General features: G+C 45.1%; 1 protein-coding gene across 7 annotated transcripts in view; it reads right to left on the bottom strand.

Annotated features, from left to right (window-relative positions):
* The window catches only part of zbtb46 (zinc finger and BTB domain containing 46), a 61,106-nt gene that overhangs the window by 31,229 nt on the left and 12,377 nt on the right, over nucleotides 1-17,500 (bottom strand). For 3 of the 7 annotated variants that reach the window (XM_034590932.1, XM_034590938.1, XM_034590937.1), the window contains exons 2-3: nucleotides 7,982-8,205; nucleotides 6,877-7,810 (exon numbers count right to left, since the gene is read on the bottom strand). In XM_034590932.1, the coding sequence (XP_034446823.1) occupies nucleotides 6,877-7,810; nucleotides 7,982-8,167 (1,120 nt within the window). In that variant the 5' untranslated portion in view covers nucleotides 8,168-8,205. Of the gene's footprint in view, nucleotides 1-6,876; nucleotides 7,811-7,981; nucleotides 8,206-16,628; nucleotides 16,634-17,500 lie in introns of those variants that run through there. The other 4 variants (XM_034590933.1, XM_034590935.1, XM_034590934.1 and 1 more) reach the window with 3 other exon arrangements.

The raw sequence follows: 17,500 nt of genomic DNA, 5'->3' as shown, positions 1-17,500 counted from the left end.
CAGGGGCAGGAGGTGGAGAGGTGGGGGGTGCTGACATTTTGGAAAAATGCCACGGTCACTAGTGGGGAGGGGGCAGCTTCCGGTCCAAAATGGCTCTTTTAAAGCCGGAGAATTAAAAATAGAGCAGGTGTCAGTATTAAGAACTGAGAGAGAGAGAGAGAGAGAGAGAGAGAGAGAGAGAGAGAGAGAGAGAGAGAGAAAGAGAGACAGCAGGAGTGTGAAAAATTGTGTGATTGTATGTGTGTGTGTGTGTGCGGGTGTGTTTGTGGTGTGATGGTGTGGTGGAGTAGGAGAAGGGGCTTTTAGCTGGTGGACTGCCCATAGTGTCCAGCAGGATGTGAGGTCATATGACAAAGATGGCTGGTGGGTGGTGAGAAAATGATTGGTTTCCACGGTGATAATGGAATTTTTTTTTCCCATTTAGTGGTAACCGAACAGGAGGTTGACATAAGAGCGAGAGAGAGAGACAGAAAGGAGGACAGTACAGTATTTTAGTCCAACGTCACAACTCTCTAAACAAAAACAAGCAGTCAACCCCTCTAGCTTGTAGGAGTGTTTGCACGTGTGGTGGAAGGGGACAAAAAGGGGAAGGGGAGGATGGAGGGAGCGGGGGAAACTGAGGTAGGTGGGGTGGGCAGGCCGGAAAAAAAAGTCAATAGTGTGGGAGGAAAGGGCTGAAGTCATCTGTGCAGTCAGAGGACAAAGGGGCAGAGCAAACAGGGGGGGGGGGGGGCAGAGCGAGACACAGTGAGGCCTGGAGTACAAAGACAGAACTGATAATAGACTGTGGAAAAAGTGAGAAAGATGAACCAGGAGCCACAAAAAAAAAAAAAAAGAGAGCGGAGGATATAGAGGGTGAGAGGCCTCCGCACGATGTAGTTATCTCACCCATAGCGTGTCAAACACCGAGCCATGAAGAAAGGGGTTAAAAATTAAGTCCACACAGTCTGAAATATTAAATCTATTTTGGTTTTTAATGAAGGAGGAGTGAATTAGGGAGGAAATATGAGAGTAGATTATTAAACCAAGAGCGAGGAGAAGGGAAGGAGAGGGAGAAAAAAACGTGGAGAGGTGTGCGATGGGTGAGGGGGTTGAAATCTGTTCACGGTGTTTTAAATATTAAACCTATTTCAAGTTTAATGAAGTGCAAATACTATGGGGAGAGTCTTAACTGGAATACAGAGAGGAAGGGGGCGAAAGGGGGATCCGATTCATTATTTCAAGTGTTCACCTTTAGACTGCCGAGACTTGGGGAGAGGAGCGCAGAGAGAACGAGAGAGAGAGACAGAGAGAAAAAGGAGAGAAAGTTTATGCGGAAGTGCAAACTGGAGGGTAATCTTCCGAGTGCCTGTCCCAGCTGAGTCCAGGAGGAGCTCCAGAGGATGGAGGTCTGAGCTCGAACAAGCCAAAACACGCAGCGCTGTGCCGAGCTCGCAGGAATAAAAACAGCGGAGGGTTTTATGGAAAAATTATCTCACTTCTTTTTTTTTGTAGCATGTATTTGTGGGGCCTGTGTGTGAATGTGTGCACGTGTGTTGTAGCGGTTGAGGAGGGGCCACTCTGAGGCCACAGAGCGCAGAGGAAAGAGAGTCAGATAAAGATGCTGGATTTCAAAAAAGATTCTCGATGTAATCAATGTGCAACAGCTAGAGGGAAATGGAAAGAACAGCCCACGTGTGATTGAACTGTACACGTCCTCATAATCACATGCTGCAAGATGTGTGTTTGTATGTGAGTGTGTGTGCATGTGTGTGTGCATCACAACGGCCATGTACTGTATTGCCAAAATCCCCCAAGCTGCCACTAAAGGTCACCATGTGTGTGTATGTGTGTGTGTGTGTGTGTGTGTGTGTGTGTGTGTGTGTGTGTGTGTGTGTGTGTGTGTATGCAGGGTTTTTTTCCCAGCAGAAAAAAAAATAAACAAGAATTATTTACAGCGCTGTTTATTATTTGGGATAAAGATCAAGTTGGTGTGTAACGGAAGACGGAAAGAAATCAATTGTTTTCACCAGCTCAGGCTTCTTCTCCGAGAGTGAATGTGTGATATGAGCGGATGAAACCTGCCTCCAAGAGGACACATTACAAAGAGGTGACACCTCCTTTGATAAAGCTGTTTTAAATATGAGGGAAATGCAGACAATTTTAAATGACAGAAAGTTTAGTTAATGTGTAAGTAAGAAAACCATTTACAGGTGGGAAAATCTATATTTAAAAAAATAACCAGGACTTTGAACGATTATTTACTTAATTATTGCAAATAGCTGAAAATATAGCATAACATTTGGGCTGTAAAAAATATATTTTACTGTATTCACCCTTTCAGCTTGTTGGTTGGTTTATATTTTAGTTTGTTCACAAGATTATGCAAAAAGTGCTGGACAGATTACATTGACACTGTGGTGGAAGGTGGATTGAGTCAGTGAAGAACCTGTTCATTTTGGTGTAGATCTGGATCTGGGGGCAGATACTTGAATCTTTTTCCCACATTTTCTTAAACATTTCAAGATTGGGGCGTTTTTTTTAACCTTTTTTATAAATTTCTCAGAAAATAATTCATGGATCTTGACAAATAAAAAAGTTGGCATGTTTAGGGGACTGCCATCAATGAGGGTAGTGCAGCTATAGGTTTCATTCTATTTTTATTTATTAGCGTGATTATGATTTCAATTTATCATTTCATTGTTTGGTGGTATTTATCAAAATATGAGAAAACATGCTCATCTGAAGTTTAATCTATCAAAATAGTTTTGCATTATCAAAACTTGTCGAAAATATTTCAACAATAACTTCCAATAAAAACAGAAAAAAGGCTGATCTTTAAAAAGCTGGAAGCAGCAAACGTTTGACATTTTTGCTTAATGTGATTTGACAGGTGATAAATCAGTTATAGAATATAGATTCTGTGTCAGAAGCTGTATTGTGTGTATTTAAGTGTATTTAAAAAATTCTAATAATTCAGTATGTTTGTTTTCAGATGCATCATGTCGATGCATCTAAAACACACATACTGAATTATTATAATTATTAATTTCAAAACGCTACGTCTTTGATTTGCAGAGGCTTTTTTAATCCAGGTCTGAGAGAAGCAGCAGGGGTGGGGACCAAACTAAAAATAATTTGAGGTAATTATTTGAAGGTTTAAGACATAAGCAGGCGAGAGAGAAGTGGAGACTATTTAAAACCCTCCGCAAAGTTGTCACCTCTAATGTGGTATGATACAGGAAAATGTACGCACATGATGAGATCACTGGGGTGATTTCTTTTTTTTTCCTGATGCACATGTAAGATATCAAATATTTGTGTCAGCACACGAGGTGAGCTTAAGATGGGCTGAGATCAAGCATTAGCGAGAGAGAGAGAGAGAGATAGAGAGAGAGAGATAGAGAGCGAGAGAGAGAGAGGTAAAGGAAGGTTAGCGCTTAGATGACATCCAGTGAACGCAGCAGATGTTTGCGAGTGAAAGGGATCTAAAGAAAACACATCCTAATTCCTGCGGCTGTTTATGTCAACACAAGGAACACGGCATTTTCATACAAACGCTCTGAAACGCCTCTGCGCTAATACACCGAAGCCCTTACACGGCCATATATTATCCTTATATTACAGAATAATCCAGCTAAATCCTCCGTCTGCCAGCGCCTGTGTTGTACGTAATACGGGCATTTCCAATAGTGAAGCACGGACACAGATGAATGAGAGAGCGAGGGAGCCGGAGAGAGGGAAAGAGAGAGAGAGAGGGAGAGTGTCTGGGCAATTCTCATCAATAAGGAATGAAGCAATTAAGCTAATCTCAGACTGAAGGTGCCCTTTCTCCTTTTTACCTGCCATGGCCTTTCATGGAAACCAACAGCTGGACGTCGTGGAACAGCAGCCACGCCACAGTCAACTCCCCCCCCGCAACTTTACAATGGTAGAAATAACCTTAAACCTTTAATTCAGAGGGATAATCCAACACTCCCAATAACACCATCATGTTTTTTATCTTATTGTATGTGTTCGCTGGTTTCCTCTTTGCATAGATGTCGTCCGACGTGTCAAGCAGGAACCAAGAAACCCAAACTGTGTCATATATACACTCAGCAGCTCTTTGCCGTCTGTGAAATGGTGTAATTAGAAACTTTAAATAGAATTGTACATCCCTTTCTAATTCCCCGGCTCTTCCATATGCCTGTACATCTGATTCAGATCTTCTTCTGTAGGTGACAAAATCCTGGACTTAAGGAGACTTAAGACTTAAGTAGACAAACGCTTGTAAGCTCATGTAGATCCTGTGTATTTTTTGTGGGCCCTGACTTGGTCAACGTAAAGAAAGAACGGAAAAATAAAACGCTGATTTTAAAATGAATTGTAAGAACCTCGGACCATCGCGTGGTAGAAATAAGAGGAGCACTCCCACAACCAAAATACTCCCCCCTCTTCCGCTCCTGGACCAATAATGACCTCACTAAACCTGCTCAGGTAATCCCCCCCCCACTAAACCTTGTCTAAACACACAGAAACCAACTCCTGCAAACTGACTCAACACACAGCAGTGGGGCAGATCCTTCCCGTCACACGCTGTCACACCTAAACGTCACGGCGGCCCACGGGTAACATGATCTTTTACTGCTAAATGGCAGCAAGGTCTGAAGGAGGTCCGAATACGCCCTCCCCTCCTTCCCCTACTTCTCCTCCAACGTGAGACCAACCCTGAAGCAAAATGTGGGTGTAATTGGGGGGTTTTTTTTGGGCCGGCACCAGGTGAGTCTACTCCAGCAGCAACACTACACTTCCCCTAACCTTTAGGTGAGAAAACACCCTCTCTGTAATGGCTGCTTGGCTACAGCCAGATTTAAACCCTACCTTCTACCACAGACCAGAAGCATTCAACCGGCAAAGAGACTTAATAGAGACGTGTGTTTAGAGGGTGTTTGTGGTTCTACGTGTGTGTGTGTGTGTGTGTGTGTGTGTGTGTGTGTGTGTGTGTGTGTGTGTGTGTGTGTGTGTCTGAAGCTAAGTTGTTCTTTAGCAGTGTAATAAGGCCTGACAGCCGGATCACAAAATCTGGAACTTAGGCCACAAACAGACAAAACCTCATAAGCCTTCGTGGATGCAACGCCTCTCTTCCTCTATCTTTTCCTTTCCTCTCTCCCTCTTATTACCCCTCTCATCTACCGCTCTCCCTCGCTTTTCCCTCCTCTCGCCCTTTCTAGAAGGTCCTTCCCTAAACCCCAGAGAGAGAGGGAGGAGCCTGGGATGGCGAGGACGCGCTGGTAATCCGTGCAGTGACCCAGGTCAATTCAATTATCCTGTTTTCTTTCGCTGCGCGACGTGTGTGCCCATTTCACAGCCAACTCCCTTAATGCGCCCAGGATTAGCTTCTCTTACTTTTAATGATCTACCTATCGACGCCTTGGGCCCCGCAGCACACACACAGACACACAAGTACACACACACACACACAGGTAAGTGTTTTATTTAATGCAAAAGAATTTACGAAACATCTCTGTGAGATCAAGAGAGGCTTTCTCAAAATAAATACGTGTTCTTGAGTTTGTTTGTGTGTGTCTCTGCCCATCTATGTGCGAGTGTCTACTACGGTAACTGCAGTAAGAAGAGGGTTGTATTATCTATCTGCATTTGCCCTGGCTTCACCTCACACATCCAAGATTTGAGATAATCACCTTGGGCCTAACACGTTAGTGTTCGAAGCTCGCTAATCTAAACCCCCCAGGAGGTAAAGAGGTCAGTTAATGCTAGTAAACGGTGTGGATGGCTGACATGCATTGAAATATCCACACAGGATTGAGCGCATTAACCACCCATGCACTGTAAAGCGAAATGCACACTCTGCTGAACTTTGGGTTCAAACTCAAGTCAACAAAGCAGTTTGATCGCTCGCACGGAAATGTTGCCCTACTGGCCGGAAGGTGTCTTCTAAAAAGTAAAGCACAGACCAATTTGATTGCACAGTAGTTTAGGTGTTAAAGTCACTCACACACGAACCTAATCTCATTATCTCACCAGTCATTCACTAATTACCTCACTGGTTAACTAAGTAGGGACCAGTGTTAGAAAACACAGCAAATCAAAGAACGTCTACAGTCTCATGCCCTTTTCAGACATGAACAGCGCATAAAGTCCGTAAATTCTGGTCCGGACTTTAACCCCAGTTTGTCTTTCCCACATGCAGAGAGCAGCAGGAGGTTCTCTGCACAACAGCAACAAATCCTCTGCATTATTCAGGCGAGAGGTGGAGCAGCCGGGTGCAGCAGACAGAGGCAGGAAGTGACGTATTAACAGTAACTCCGCTGTGGAGATCACGTGATTTTGTTTTACAGCACATCAACTCCGGCGTCGGCCCTTATCATCAAACTCTCTTGACGTTCTTTTAGTTTTTTTCATTTTGCGTCTGTCACGTGTTAGAAGCATCAAACCACCCCCCCACCCACTCGCACACTGTGAATCCAGCTGGGGATCCCCCACTGTGTTCTAACCTCTGATTCTACGAACTTCATGTGGACTTTATATTATGGGGGCCAGGCGGAGAGGGTCCGCAGATATTACGGAGGCTCTCACTCGGACATTTGCGTTCACACATGCACCGGAGACAGAGCGGAGAATCTCTGAAAGCAGCTTTAGAGTCATCAAAATCAGCAAAATGGAAGTGCAGGTCTGCTTTGTGTGTTTTTGACCTGCCTCCAATCTTGAGAGTTGATTGAACCTGCTGTTATTATTAGATTTACTAGAAAAGGACTATTTGGAAACACATGGTATCATCATCATTCCTGCTTATGACCTGAATCTACGGCATCACTTTAGTTTATACTGTTAAAAATATGCAGAAGCACTTTTCACTTAAGTCTGGAAACAGTATGAGAAGAAGAAGGTTATTACCTGGGATGTCCTGTCCATTGTAGTTCCATCCGGCCACAGCCAGCATGGAGGGCAGAGGAGACCCAGGCCTACTGTCCCTGTCTCTCTCCCTGTCCCGCTCTCTGTCCCAGTTCCTCTCAGACTGCTGGGTGATATGTCTGACCGTGTCCTTGTTCTTCCTATTCTTCCTCCGCCCTGACCCTGATAGGGGTTGCCAGGGTCCCTCTCCACCTCCTCCAGCAGCGCCGCCAGTCCCTTGCTCCCCCTGGCTCTGGGCTGCCCCCCTGGGAGTGTCCCGGGGATGGGAGGAGGAGGTGGGGGACACCTGTTCCTCTTTGACAGTGACAGGCCTGTAGTCATGTGGCCAGGCGGGCTGGGAGTCGTGGCAGGCTTCCTCCTGGCTCTCATGGCTCTTGGGTGGTTCTTGGTCCTCCTTGCCATACGTGCTCCCTCCCTCGTGGCAGCTGGCGATGGCCGAGTCCCCAGAAGAGTTGGCCGGGCTGGTGCGTCGCGCCAGCCAAGGGGAGGTGCTGCGACCAGACATGATGGAGGCGAGGGCTTCAGAGGCCATGCCCACGATCCCTCCTCCTCCTGCTCCTCCACCCAAACCCGCTCCGGCAACGCTCCCTGTTCCTGCCATACCCACTCCACCTCCGCCACCTCCTCCGCCTATGCCGGCAGCAGTGACGGCTCCCATTTCAAAGTCGGCCAGTTCGTCGGCCATCTCAGAGCGGATGCTGATGTCTAGCGCAGCCTTGATGAAGCCGTGGCAGGCCTGGACAATGTCTGTCATCTGCAGATAGCTGGCAGCCGACATGACCTCGATCACGTTTTTACTGGTGAGAGCAAGGTGCGCCGAGTACATGAAGTCCAGGATGGCTTTGAAACCTGTCGCCGTGACAATGTCCAGATGAGTGACGGTGGTTTGGTGGTGAGGCTCGGACCCTTTTTTAACCTGCAGGGAAAAGGAGCGTTCACATCCATGTTTTCTAGTTTATTTATTTGACAAACACAACTTCTAACACGCTGAAAAACACACCGATCAAAACTGCTGTGATCTGAGAGAAAAAACGAGTGCTTAACCGAATCCCCTGACCCGTCCTCCCCATGTGCGGCCGCCCCTTACCTGGCAGTAAAGAGTCTTGAAGTAGCGCGAGGAGCCCAGGAGGACGTTCTTGTGGGCCTTGAAGATCTTTCCGTCCACGATGACACAGGCGTCGCAGAGGATGCCATGCTGCCTCTGCTCATTGAGCTCTCTGAGGAGCTGACGGTAGTGAGAGGAGATCTCCATGTCCTCCTTCCTGTTGTTCATCTGTGTAGCTGAACAAAAGCCTCTCCTCCAGACGTCTGCTGGGAAATGAAAGACATCACAAACAAATTCAACTTAGGATGTATCGATATATTCTAAGTGTGTTGTACTATTAAACACTACAGTGAGGAAATTTGACTGTGCAGCAGCAGCCAATTAAATTTGAATGAATGGATTTCGACAGAATGAAACAAGATTTCTGGCAGCATATTCAGGTATTCGGGTAAGTCTTCATACACTGTATAAGGTTGATGGCTGTAGCAATAGCAATAAATCAATTTAACGGACTGAGAGGGGGGGGGGGTAAGCAAATTCAGTTGAACCACTCCTTTAAAGACGTGCCAGGGTAAGGATATCTCAGTAATGACTGTGACATAAAAAACAATGACATCAATAGAAACCACATCTCAACTGCTGCAGTTTGATGTCTAAAAACAGCCCGGTAAGAAATAGTCGGGAAAAAAAATCTGTTTCAATCGCGTCTGACAGGTTCATTTGTGTGTGTGTGTGTGTGTCTGCATGTCTGTGCAAGTGTGTGTGTGTTCACTAAATATGTCCGTTAGAAAACGGTACACTTCCACAAAACAATTGAGAGAGAGGAAAACTCTTGGTTCAGTAAAGACCACCTCGCCGTTACATTTATCAATAATCCGGCCCGAGCTCCTTGTTTTTTTTTTCTTCATCTCATTTCAGCTGAGAATATTCAGGCGTCTAGTTAAGAAGAAACGTTTCCTCTTGAACCTTCACCTCAGTGTTTCTGATCTTGCTCGGTTCAGTCTGGGTTGTGAAGCTTGTTCCTGAAAACTACAGAGAAAAATACCTGTAATGACGATTCATGGAGCTGTTCAACTGTCAGACAAGATTCATGGCGATATTACAGGGACACTGGTATATCTTCTTGTTATTCTTACCAAATAAATGTAGGCGAAAAGGTAAAGATTTGAATTTTTACAATCCACTTGCCTCTAGAGCTTCTTTGCTACTGGCTTTTGGGCTCACAAATATTGATCTTATACAAAAAAAAAAGGCGACCTTTCCCATTGTCAGTAAAGGAATCTTTCAGTATTTTTTCCCCAGTGAGTCATGTTCGACGTCACAAATGTGCTGGAAACTGACTTCTCACCTCTCTGTCTTGCCAGTGTTGCATCTTGCATGGTACGTAAAAATTTGTTAACGTTGTTCCCCAAATGTAAAGTAAACAAATATACACGGCTATTTACACGCCAACGCCTGAAAGATCAATGCCCATCATAACATCACGCAGAAAAACATGCAGCGTCAGCGTCTTGACTGCCAAAATAAAGCAGAGGAAATTAGCTGGTTCACCCGGGTGTCATGTTTCCATCAATGTCGACTGCAGCAGGAGCCGATTAAAACCTGTCTCTACGGCAGAGTTTTTCGAGAGTGAATGAGTGAATGCCGAATATTGTCAGATGTTATTGGGTTTTCTGACCAGTGGAAAAGGGGCTTATGATGCAAGAAGGTTTGAGTGTAGACAAAACATTGTATGGTTATATGACACATGACAAAGGCATTCTGAGCTCCCACACAACCTCCAGGTAAAGGCCACAGAGAAACACAGGGAGAGCAGAAGACAAAGGGAGATGTGAACATCGTTATGTCGAACCATTCAGTGAGGTGGCGGAGAAACAAAGAGAAACCACATAAGCCCTTGCAAACACACACACACACACACACACACACACACACACACACACACACACACACACACACACACACCACACACACACGCACACACAAGAAGAAGAAGCAGAAGATGAACACACACACAAACACACACACACAGTGCAGTGCATTAGCCCGAGCATTAGCAGCCGCCGCTCCCACTCTCGTCTCGGTAAGGGCTAAATCGCGGGGACGCAGAGTGTTACCAAACGCAGCAGTGATTTGTTTTGGGAACGCCACAGCTGTCAGCTCTCATGGGCCATTCTGAGACATGACAGCTCGGGTTGGCCAAGGTGACAGCAGCGTTTGCTCGGGGGCCGGCACACTTCAGGTCATGTTTAGCAAAGCTCTGCTCAACCTGATGGCCTGTAAGATCAAATAAATCCACAGTGTCTCCCAAGTCTACTCGGACAAACACACCTACGAGCAGAAGGAGCGGACGGAGCGCTGGCGTCAAGAGTCCGATCAGTGCAGAAACTTTCACTTGAAGCCATTGAAAGAATTGCGAGGAGGTAGAAACTTAGGCGTGAAGGCAGGATAACAGTGTTTCTCCCAGTCTGAAAAGGCAAGTTTGACGCAAGTGTTTTTCTCCTCTAGTTCACACATTTCTCTGAGAAAAATAAAAAAATCTATTGGTGGTCTAACCTTGAGATATTTCTTCCTTTCTGCGATGCCCTGTTGGAGGCATTGAGAGTCTTCACCTCTCTCCTTTGGAGACAAGCAGCTTTAAAGACACTGCAGCCCCCCCGCCCCCCCACCTCCTCGCTCTGCACTTCTTCTTTCAGGGCCACTGGCACATTCAATTGTAAAGCCCAGTGTGTGAGATAGGCTCCTTCTCGGAGCCACATAAAACACAGAAGAAGTCATTTATTGACTGAGAAATACCTCAATAGCCTGCGATTCCTTATTTTTTCCAGCCAATGTGAATGGTGAAATATAGGGTCACTGTGCAGCACATGCCAATCAGCAGCTCCCATTCGAGACGTGCATCTGCTGGTAGCAGAGGAGGCGGTGAAAGAAAGACATCTATACCAAAATCAGCAGCTGGAATAAGACCGCCATTGCTCAAGTGTTGCATTCAGGGTCCTCCTGCTCGCTCCGTTTTCATCTTTGTTACCGTTTTCCACATCCTGCGATCAATGAAGAACAATGACAAGCACTCGAGCAAACGACAAGCCACTGAAGAGAACTGGATTTTAAGGTTCAGTTCACCCAAGTTACAGAATAAAAGAGAGAGCACCCACTGGCCCCGAGTGTTATCAGGTCGCGCCGTTTGCTTTGAGATACCCTTCTTCGTGATTTCTGCCTCCGCACAAGTTTGTTCAAGGGACTCAAAACATAAAAAATAAGTACGTTTTCAAGGTTTATTTTTTGTCAGAGAATGAAGCGTCTATGATTAGTTGATTATCTGAACAAAAGTGGTAACTCATTTCTTAATTTTTAAAAGCATAAATGAAAAAAATATTTCCTGCTTCCGACCTATCAAATGTGAGAATTTGATTTTTTTATTTGTCAAAAAAGGAAATTTGGGCTTCAGACCACAGACTGGACAGGACGACACGTTCTCAGACATCTCCAGCAGGGACTTTTTCACAAATTTATGGACAAAATGATTAAATGATTAATAATCAGCAGATTAATTGCTGATGAGAATAATCATTGCAGCTGCAGCCCTAGCAGAAAATAGTTCCGGACCAAAATTCATTAAAGAGCTGGTGGCAGAAAACGAACTATCTGCATGGCTACCTATTAAAAGAAGTAAGTGCGAACGTACATTTAATTGTTATGTGAGTGAATGAGGCAACTTAATGCAATCCTTGACAATTAATATTCAAATAAGCCACCGTGTGAGAATAAAGTCTGAGTGGGAGCAAAGTTCATTAAGGCGACTTTTCATCCTGTGTGGTTAATGCGTGTCCAAAGAGCGGCACTGCCCTCTGACACAGGAAACCATGTTTCTCAGGGAGTATTAAAGTTGGGTTTTTATTTGGTGTAAGCGCGCGCATGTAGCGTGAACGCCTGGCCCCGGATTGGACCCAAAGACACGTTAAATGGTGCCTCAAATGTAACAATAACAATGATCAGTGGAGGGTAAAACAACAGCACAGGACTGAGAGGAGGAGCAGGGAGGTCTAATCAGATTTATTGCTTCATCACACCCGGAGATGCACTGAGTTAGTAGCTAGGCAGAGAGGAGGAACTTTAATGGAGTGCACATTGACCTTTGAACTCTCTGCTTGCCTAATTGGCTCGTTTAATTTCAGCGAGTCCGACTCCAGTCGGATGAGCGTTCTCCAGAGGAACCAATCCCAGTGCTTACCTCTATACTGTAATGCATAAACACCCACAAAAGCCTCGTCAGTTTTCTTTCTTACGTTCTATTCCCCCAAAAAGAGCTACTCCATCTTACCTCGTGAGCCTGGACCATCAGCAGGACCAAACACCCCCTCCCCCCCTCCCTCCCTCCCTCCCTCCCTCGCTTATGTGAGTACAGCCTTGATTTATAGCCCACTTTTTTTTTCATTCCCAAATATACACTTGACGCACGACGGGAAAGTAAGGTAAAATGAAGTTGTCAGACAATCAAGGGAGAGACAGAGAGAAAGGCAGAGGTTTTTTTTTCTTCTGTCTCATCCAAAGCAGCCTCACCAAGGCTACAGAAACTAAAGCCTGCTCTCAGGATGTCACAGAGCAGAAAAAAGCTTTTCATCCCTCTATGAAATTTCACCACAAAAAAAAAAAGGAAAAGAAAGAAACCAAGGAAAATGTCATCAGAAGGCAGGCTGACAGTCTGTGAGCGCTTATTTGTGGTCAGAGACGTTTGTTTCAGTAAAGCATGCCACTAGAACTCCAAGTCCCTGTCACCCTTCTGAGGCCAAATCAAAAGTGACTGTCCTCCTTAACCCACCCCTACACCCCCCATCGACACACACACACACCCTTCCCAGAAGTGCACGCACACACACACACAAATTATCGGGGGAAAGGGAGAGAGAGTCGCCCGTCCCTCAATACGCAAACATGCAAGAGCTAAAACACACGTTCACACGCTTCGCGGAGCCGTCATGGCATCGCACCCGGTTTGTCCTGGTCACATCACGGCAAAGTCACTTTAGGCCCCAGCCAGACGACTAAAGAGATGAGACGTGTGATGGAGTGAGAGAATGGGGCTTCCTCCTTCTTGTGTTTCTCTTAACGCAGCCAGCCTGTCCCTCCGAGCCACCTCTCTGCCTCCTTGACCGCACAGGACCAAGGGGAGATGGAGCGCGAGGTCCTTCTGGATTAAAACATATACTCTGTTTATCTGGGGTCCAACGACAGACATTTCACAGGGGAATTTCAGAAATCCCACCGGTTGAAGATGTTGCAAAATGTGAAGCATCTTCAAACAGGGTCATAACACGTGATTACACAAAATATTGTAGCTACTATAACAATTTAAGCACTTTTACTTTCACTGTCTGTTTACGCAATTCTCCTCATTAAGATTCTCGCAGGTTCCATTCGTGCGTGTATCTTTGCACAATCCCAGCAGTTTCATACACTTATTTGGAATCGAGGGATTTCTAGCTGGTAGAAGCAAATTATCATTTAGTGGCCGGTGTACCGCTTGCAAAATTGCCACCCTCAGCTAATCACTCTACATTCAAATTGTGGTCCTCTGCCCAAGCAATGTAAGAATTCTGCTCATTATTTGATAAAATGGCTTTGGTTGGACGAGCATGTCAAACTGAGAGAGAGGAGCGAGTTCACAGAGTCCAGCATGTGAGCGGTAAAATAGATATAACCAATTAATAAATAAAAATGAAAAAAAAAATGACTGATAGCGTTTTTTAATCGCTGAGATTGTTTGTGCTAATGTACGCTTGCTACAAAAATTACCAAAGTATCTATACATTTTTTGGTACTTTAAGATACATTTTTGTCTCATCTGCATCAAATCTATTTATTTTGTATTCACCATTGGTCCAATGACTTTGTATTGAGTGAAAGTTGTTGCAACCTTGCTCTTTTTCAGGTTGGGGGTTAGCTGCTGCCCCACGTGAAGGAGTTTAAGCTCTGGAGTGAGGGGAAGGTGGAGGTGGACAGGTGGGTCAGTATGACATCAGCAGTAATGCCAGTGTTGTATCTTGTGGTGAAGGAGGAGCTGAGCTACAAGGAAAAGCTTTTGATTTACTGGTTAATCTACGTTTCAACCTATGGAGTCAAACCGCTGCTGATTCACATCTAAAGGGTACTAGCCAGAATGCCTCCTGGGCGCCTCTATGTGGAGGTTTACTTGGCACGCCCAATCAGGTCCTCAGGGTAGACACAATGCTTGCTGACCACATATCCCATCTGGCCTGGGAACGCCTTCGGATCCCCCAGGAAGAGCTAGAAACCGTGGATCGTCTTGAACACCCTACTTGGACTGGTTGCCTCCGCGACCCAAGTTCAAATGAAGGGAATAAAATGGATGGATGGATCAAAGTTGTTTCTCAGAGTCACAAATTACCAAAGATAATTATCACCTTTGTCTCAAGTCGACTGACTCATAGTTTCAGTTTTGTCGTCCGATTCTTTCATTTCACTCTCATCAAGCAACTTGTGAACATCATGGAGTCTTTAGCAGCAATAGTATAAAAATAATCAAATGCAGGGTTGAGTAAGTTTTAACTAAGTATGTACATCAACACCTAAACACTCCACTCTTTATGTACTATTACGTGATCGGGTCATCTCACTTCTACAAGAAAGGATTCTCTGTTTGCAGTAATTTCCCTCCTTTTCACATTTACTTTCTCATCTTGGCGCTTTAGCTCAAAATCAGCAGGGAAGACGAAGGAGAAAACTGGCAAGAGACTGAAGAAGTGAATGAACGTGTGAAGGAGGAGGGGACATCAAGTCGAGACTCAGTAGCCAAACGCCGGCGTTCGTGTTGTCAACTCTCCCAGCTTCATGCCTCGGCTACATTTTGTTTCATCAGTCAGGCTAAAAATGCAACATGTTCCTTTTTTGCATATTTTCCAGTCGTGACTTGGACCAGCGCACCATCGTATCATAGATGTACTTTCTGAGAACAGGTTGGTGGGTCTGCACAGAATGAATTATGTATTATGTAAAGCTTTCAATACAAAGTTAAACAAATGTTAGCCTACAGAACAAGATATTAAAAGTCTTTGACACGATATGCTAATATCTATGAAAAATTAAACGGTGCAGGAAGAAAGAATTTATTTGATTGCAGTAGACCTTTGTCCAATATAATAATAGGAAATACTAGAAAGAAATTAAAGCATGGGCAAGTGGAATTAAAATGATAGTATCATAGGAGCAGCCTTTAGTTTTTATAGTCTCTCATTAGTGATATCAATTGAAACTAGTAAATAAAATAACATAAATTTAAAATGTTTTCTTCTACTATTTTCAAATCCACAATAGAATAGATACATTTTACTGATGTTAACTTAACACCTGCAAACATGAGACGCATGAATGTTCATTCTTGACACATGGAGCTTCTCTTCCTCCTCTTCATCACATTAATGTCTCATCAATACAAATTACTGACTTGACTTCACGTGCCTCGTGGATGGTGGATCGTAAATCGTGACCAATGCTAGTGAACAGTGGATCATGATCATGGTGATGGATTGTGGTGGTGGATCGTGATCGTGGATTATGAACTAAATTGCCCCCTTCATCTGTGTTGGACATTTTCTTATGTGACCTTAAACATTGTCTCAAACACAGTCTTTTCTCATCAATGTTGTAAATATTGTTATTTTATTTTGGGCTCTGCTACTCGAGGCCTCTATTGCACTTCTGTCCGTCCTGGGAGAGGGATCCCTCACATGTGGCTCTCTGTGAGGTTGCTATGTTTTCTTTGTTAATAGGGGATTTTCTGTAGTTTTTCCTGGCTCTTGCTGAGGGTTAAGGGCAGAGGATGTCGCACCTTGTTAAGCCCTATGAGACGAACAGTGATGTGTGACTGTGGGTTATACAAATAAAATTAGATTGATTGATCGAACATACGATGATGTTACACAGAAGTAAAGTGGGAAGTCAAAAGAAGAAGGTCGAGCCGGAGAACGAGAGCGATAAAGAACGGTGGAAAGCAGAGAGAAAATAGATCGAGCAGAATCCCAGAGACGATAAAGATAGAAGGAGGGGGGGAGACAAGAAGAGAGGGAAGAGTGACTCCGGCAGCCAATATTTTTTAAACAGCTTTGCTTCCACTCAACTGGGCATCAAGGCCATTATCCCGGGGTTAATCCCCAATCCGACGGAGCTGGCAGCCTTCCGGGACAAGCCAGGGTGGCAGCCCATCAACGAGGCAGACAAAAATAACACACACATGCACACACAGGCAAGCAGCAATTAGGAGGGGAAAAAAATAACAACACAACAATGCTATTAGCTGTGAACGACTCGTTCTTAGCTTCTTTGTCTGTTGAAAATAAACCAGCGTTCATGTTTCTCTCTCATTCTATCTCCCACCTCTTTATATCTCACTGTTTGGGTTTGTGTTGTCAGCTCCTGTGTTTCTTTTATCGTGCTCCCTCCATCTGTCCACCTTTATTTTTCTCCACCTCCACCAGGAGCTCTAATCGTGCCACATTCTGCACCTTTACCTCGCTCTCCCTTTCTCCGTCCACTGTCTGTTTCTCTGGCCACCGTCCAAGGAGCCAAGGTGGAGGAAGAGATTGACTCAAAGAAGGATAGCCATGTCATGTGGAGAGGGACCAAAGAGGATCCAGGAGGCTTAGGGAGACTTAGCGCTGCCTCCCTTCACCACCCGTTACCCCACCCCTCCGGTCGCACCCTGCAGTCACTGCCTGAAAACAATACCTGGACCCTCCTCCACACTCGAAGACCTCCACACTGTGGAACTTTTACAAATGTTCACTTTGAGATAAGCTGCCAAAAGAGCTGCACATACAGGCCTCCCATCCAGCTGATGACACAGACACATACAGTTCATCAGCTCCGGCTCTTTTCTGCCACCTTTTCCTCTCACCTTCAGGCACACAGGTGTTAAGCCGCGAGGGATCTTGCGGAAATCCAGCCCCAGCAAGGATGGACTGAGATTATCCCAGAGCGGCCGGTAAAAAGGTGTCACTCTAAGACGCAAATGTTTTTGTCCTTTTGCTTGACCGCTACAATCAGCATCAACATCACCTCAAGTTCCTCCAGCGACCCACTAAGTGTCACTTAAGCCGTTTTCAGACATGACCTACTGGTAAAATCCGGAGACTTGGCAACAGAGTTTATCCACAGTTTGTCTTTCACACATGCACAACACAGCGGGAGGTTTTCTGCACAGACGTGTTCACAACAGCATCAATTCCTCTGCATTATTCAGACGAGAGGTGGAGCAGCCTGGAGCAACAGGCAGAGGCAGGAAGTGACGTTTTAACTCCGCTGCAGAGATCACGTGATCGTGTTTACAGCACGCCAACACCGCCGTCGGCTCTGATCACCACCAACTCTCTTGACATCTTCGTCAGTTTCTTCTATGTTTGTGGCGCCGCTCGCTCGTGGTGAATCCAGCTGGGATCTCCTGCTGTGTTCATCGACTTCTCCTTTATTTCTACGGACTTTATACAAGGAGGTCAGTCGGATAAAGTCCGCAGAAACTACGGAGAGTTTCACTCCGACATTTGCGTT

Source organism: Hippoglossus hippoglossus, chromosome 7, assembly GCF_009819705.1.
Source record: "Hippoglossus hippoglossus isolate fHipHip1 chromosome 7, fHipHip1.pri, whole genome shotgun sequence".
Classification (NCBI taxonomy): Eukaryota; Metazoa; Chordata; class Actinopteri; order Pleuronectiformes; family Pleuronectidae; genus Hippoglossus; species Hippoglossus hippoglossus.
The sequence above is the reverse complement of the archived record's forward strand: the minus strand, read 5'-3'. Positions and strand labels throughout refer to the sequence as shown.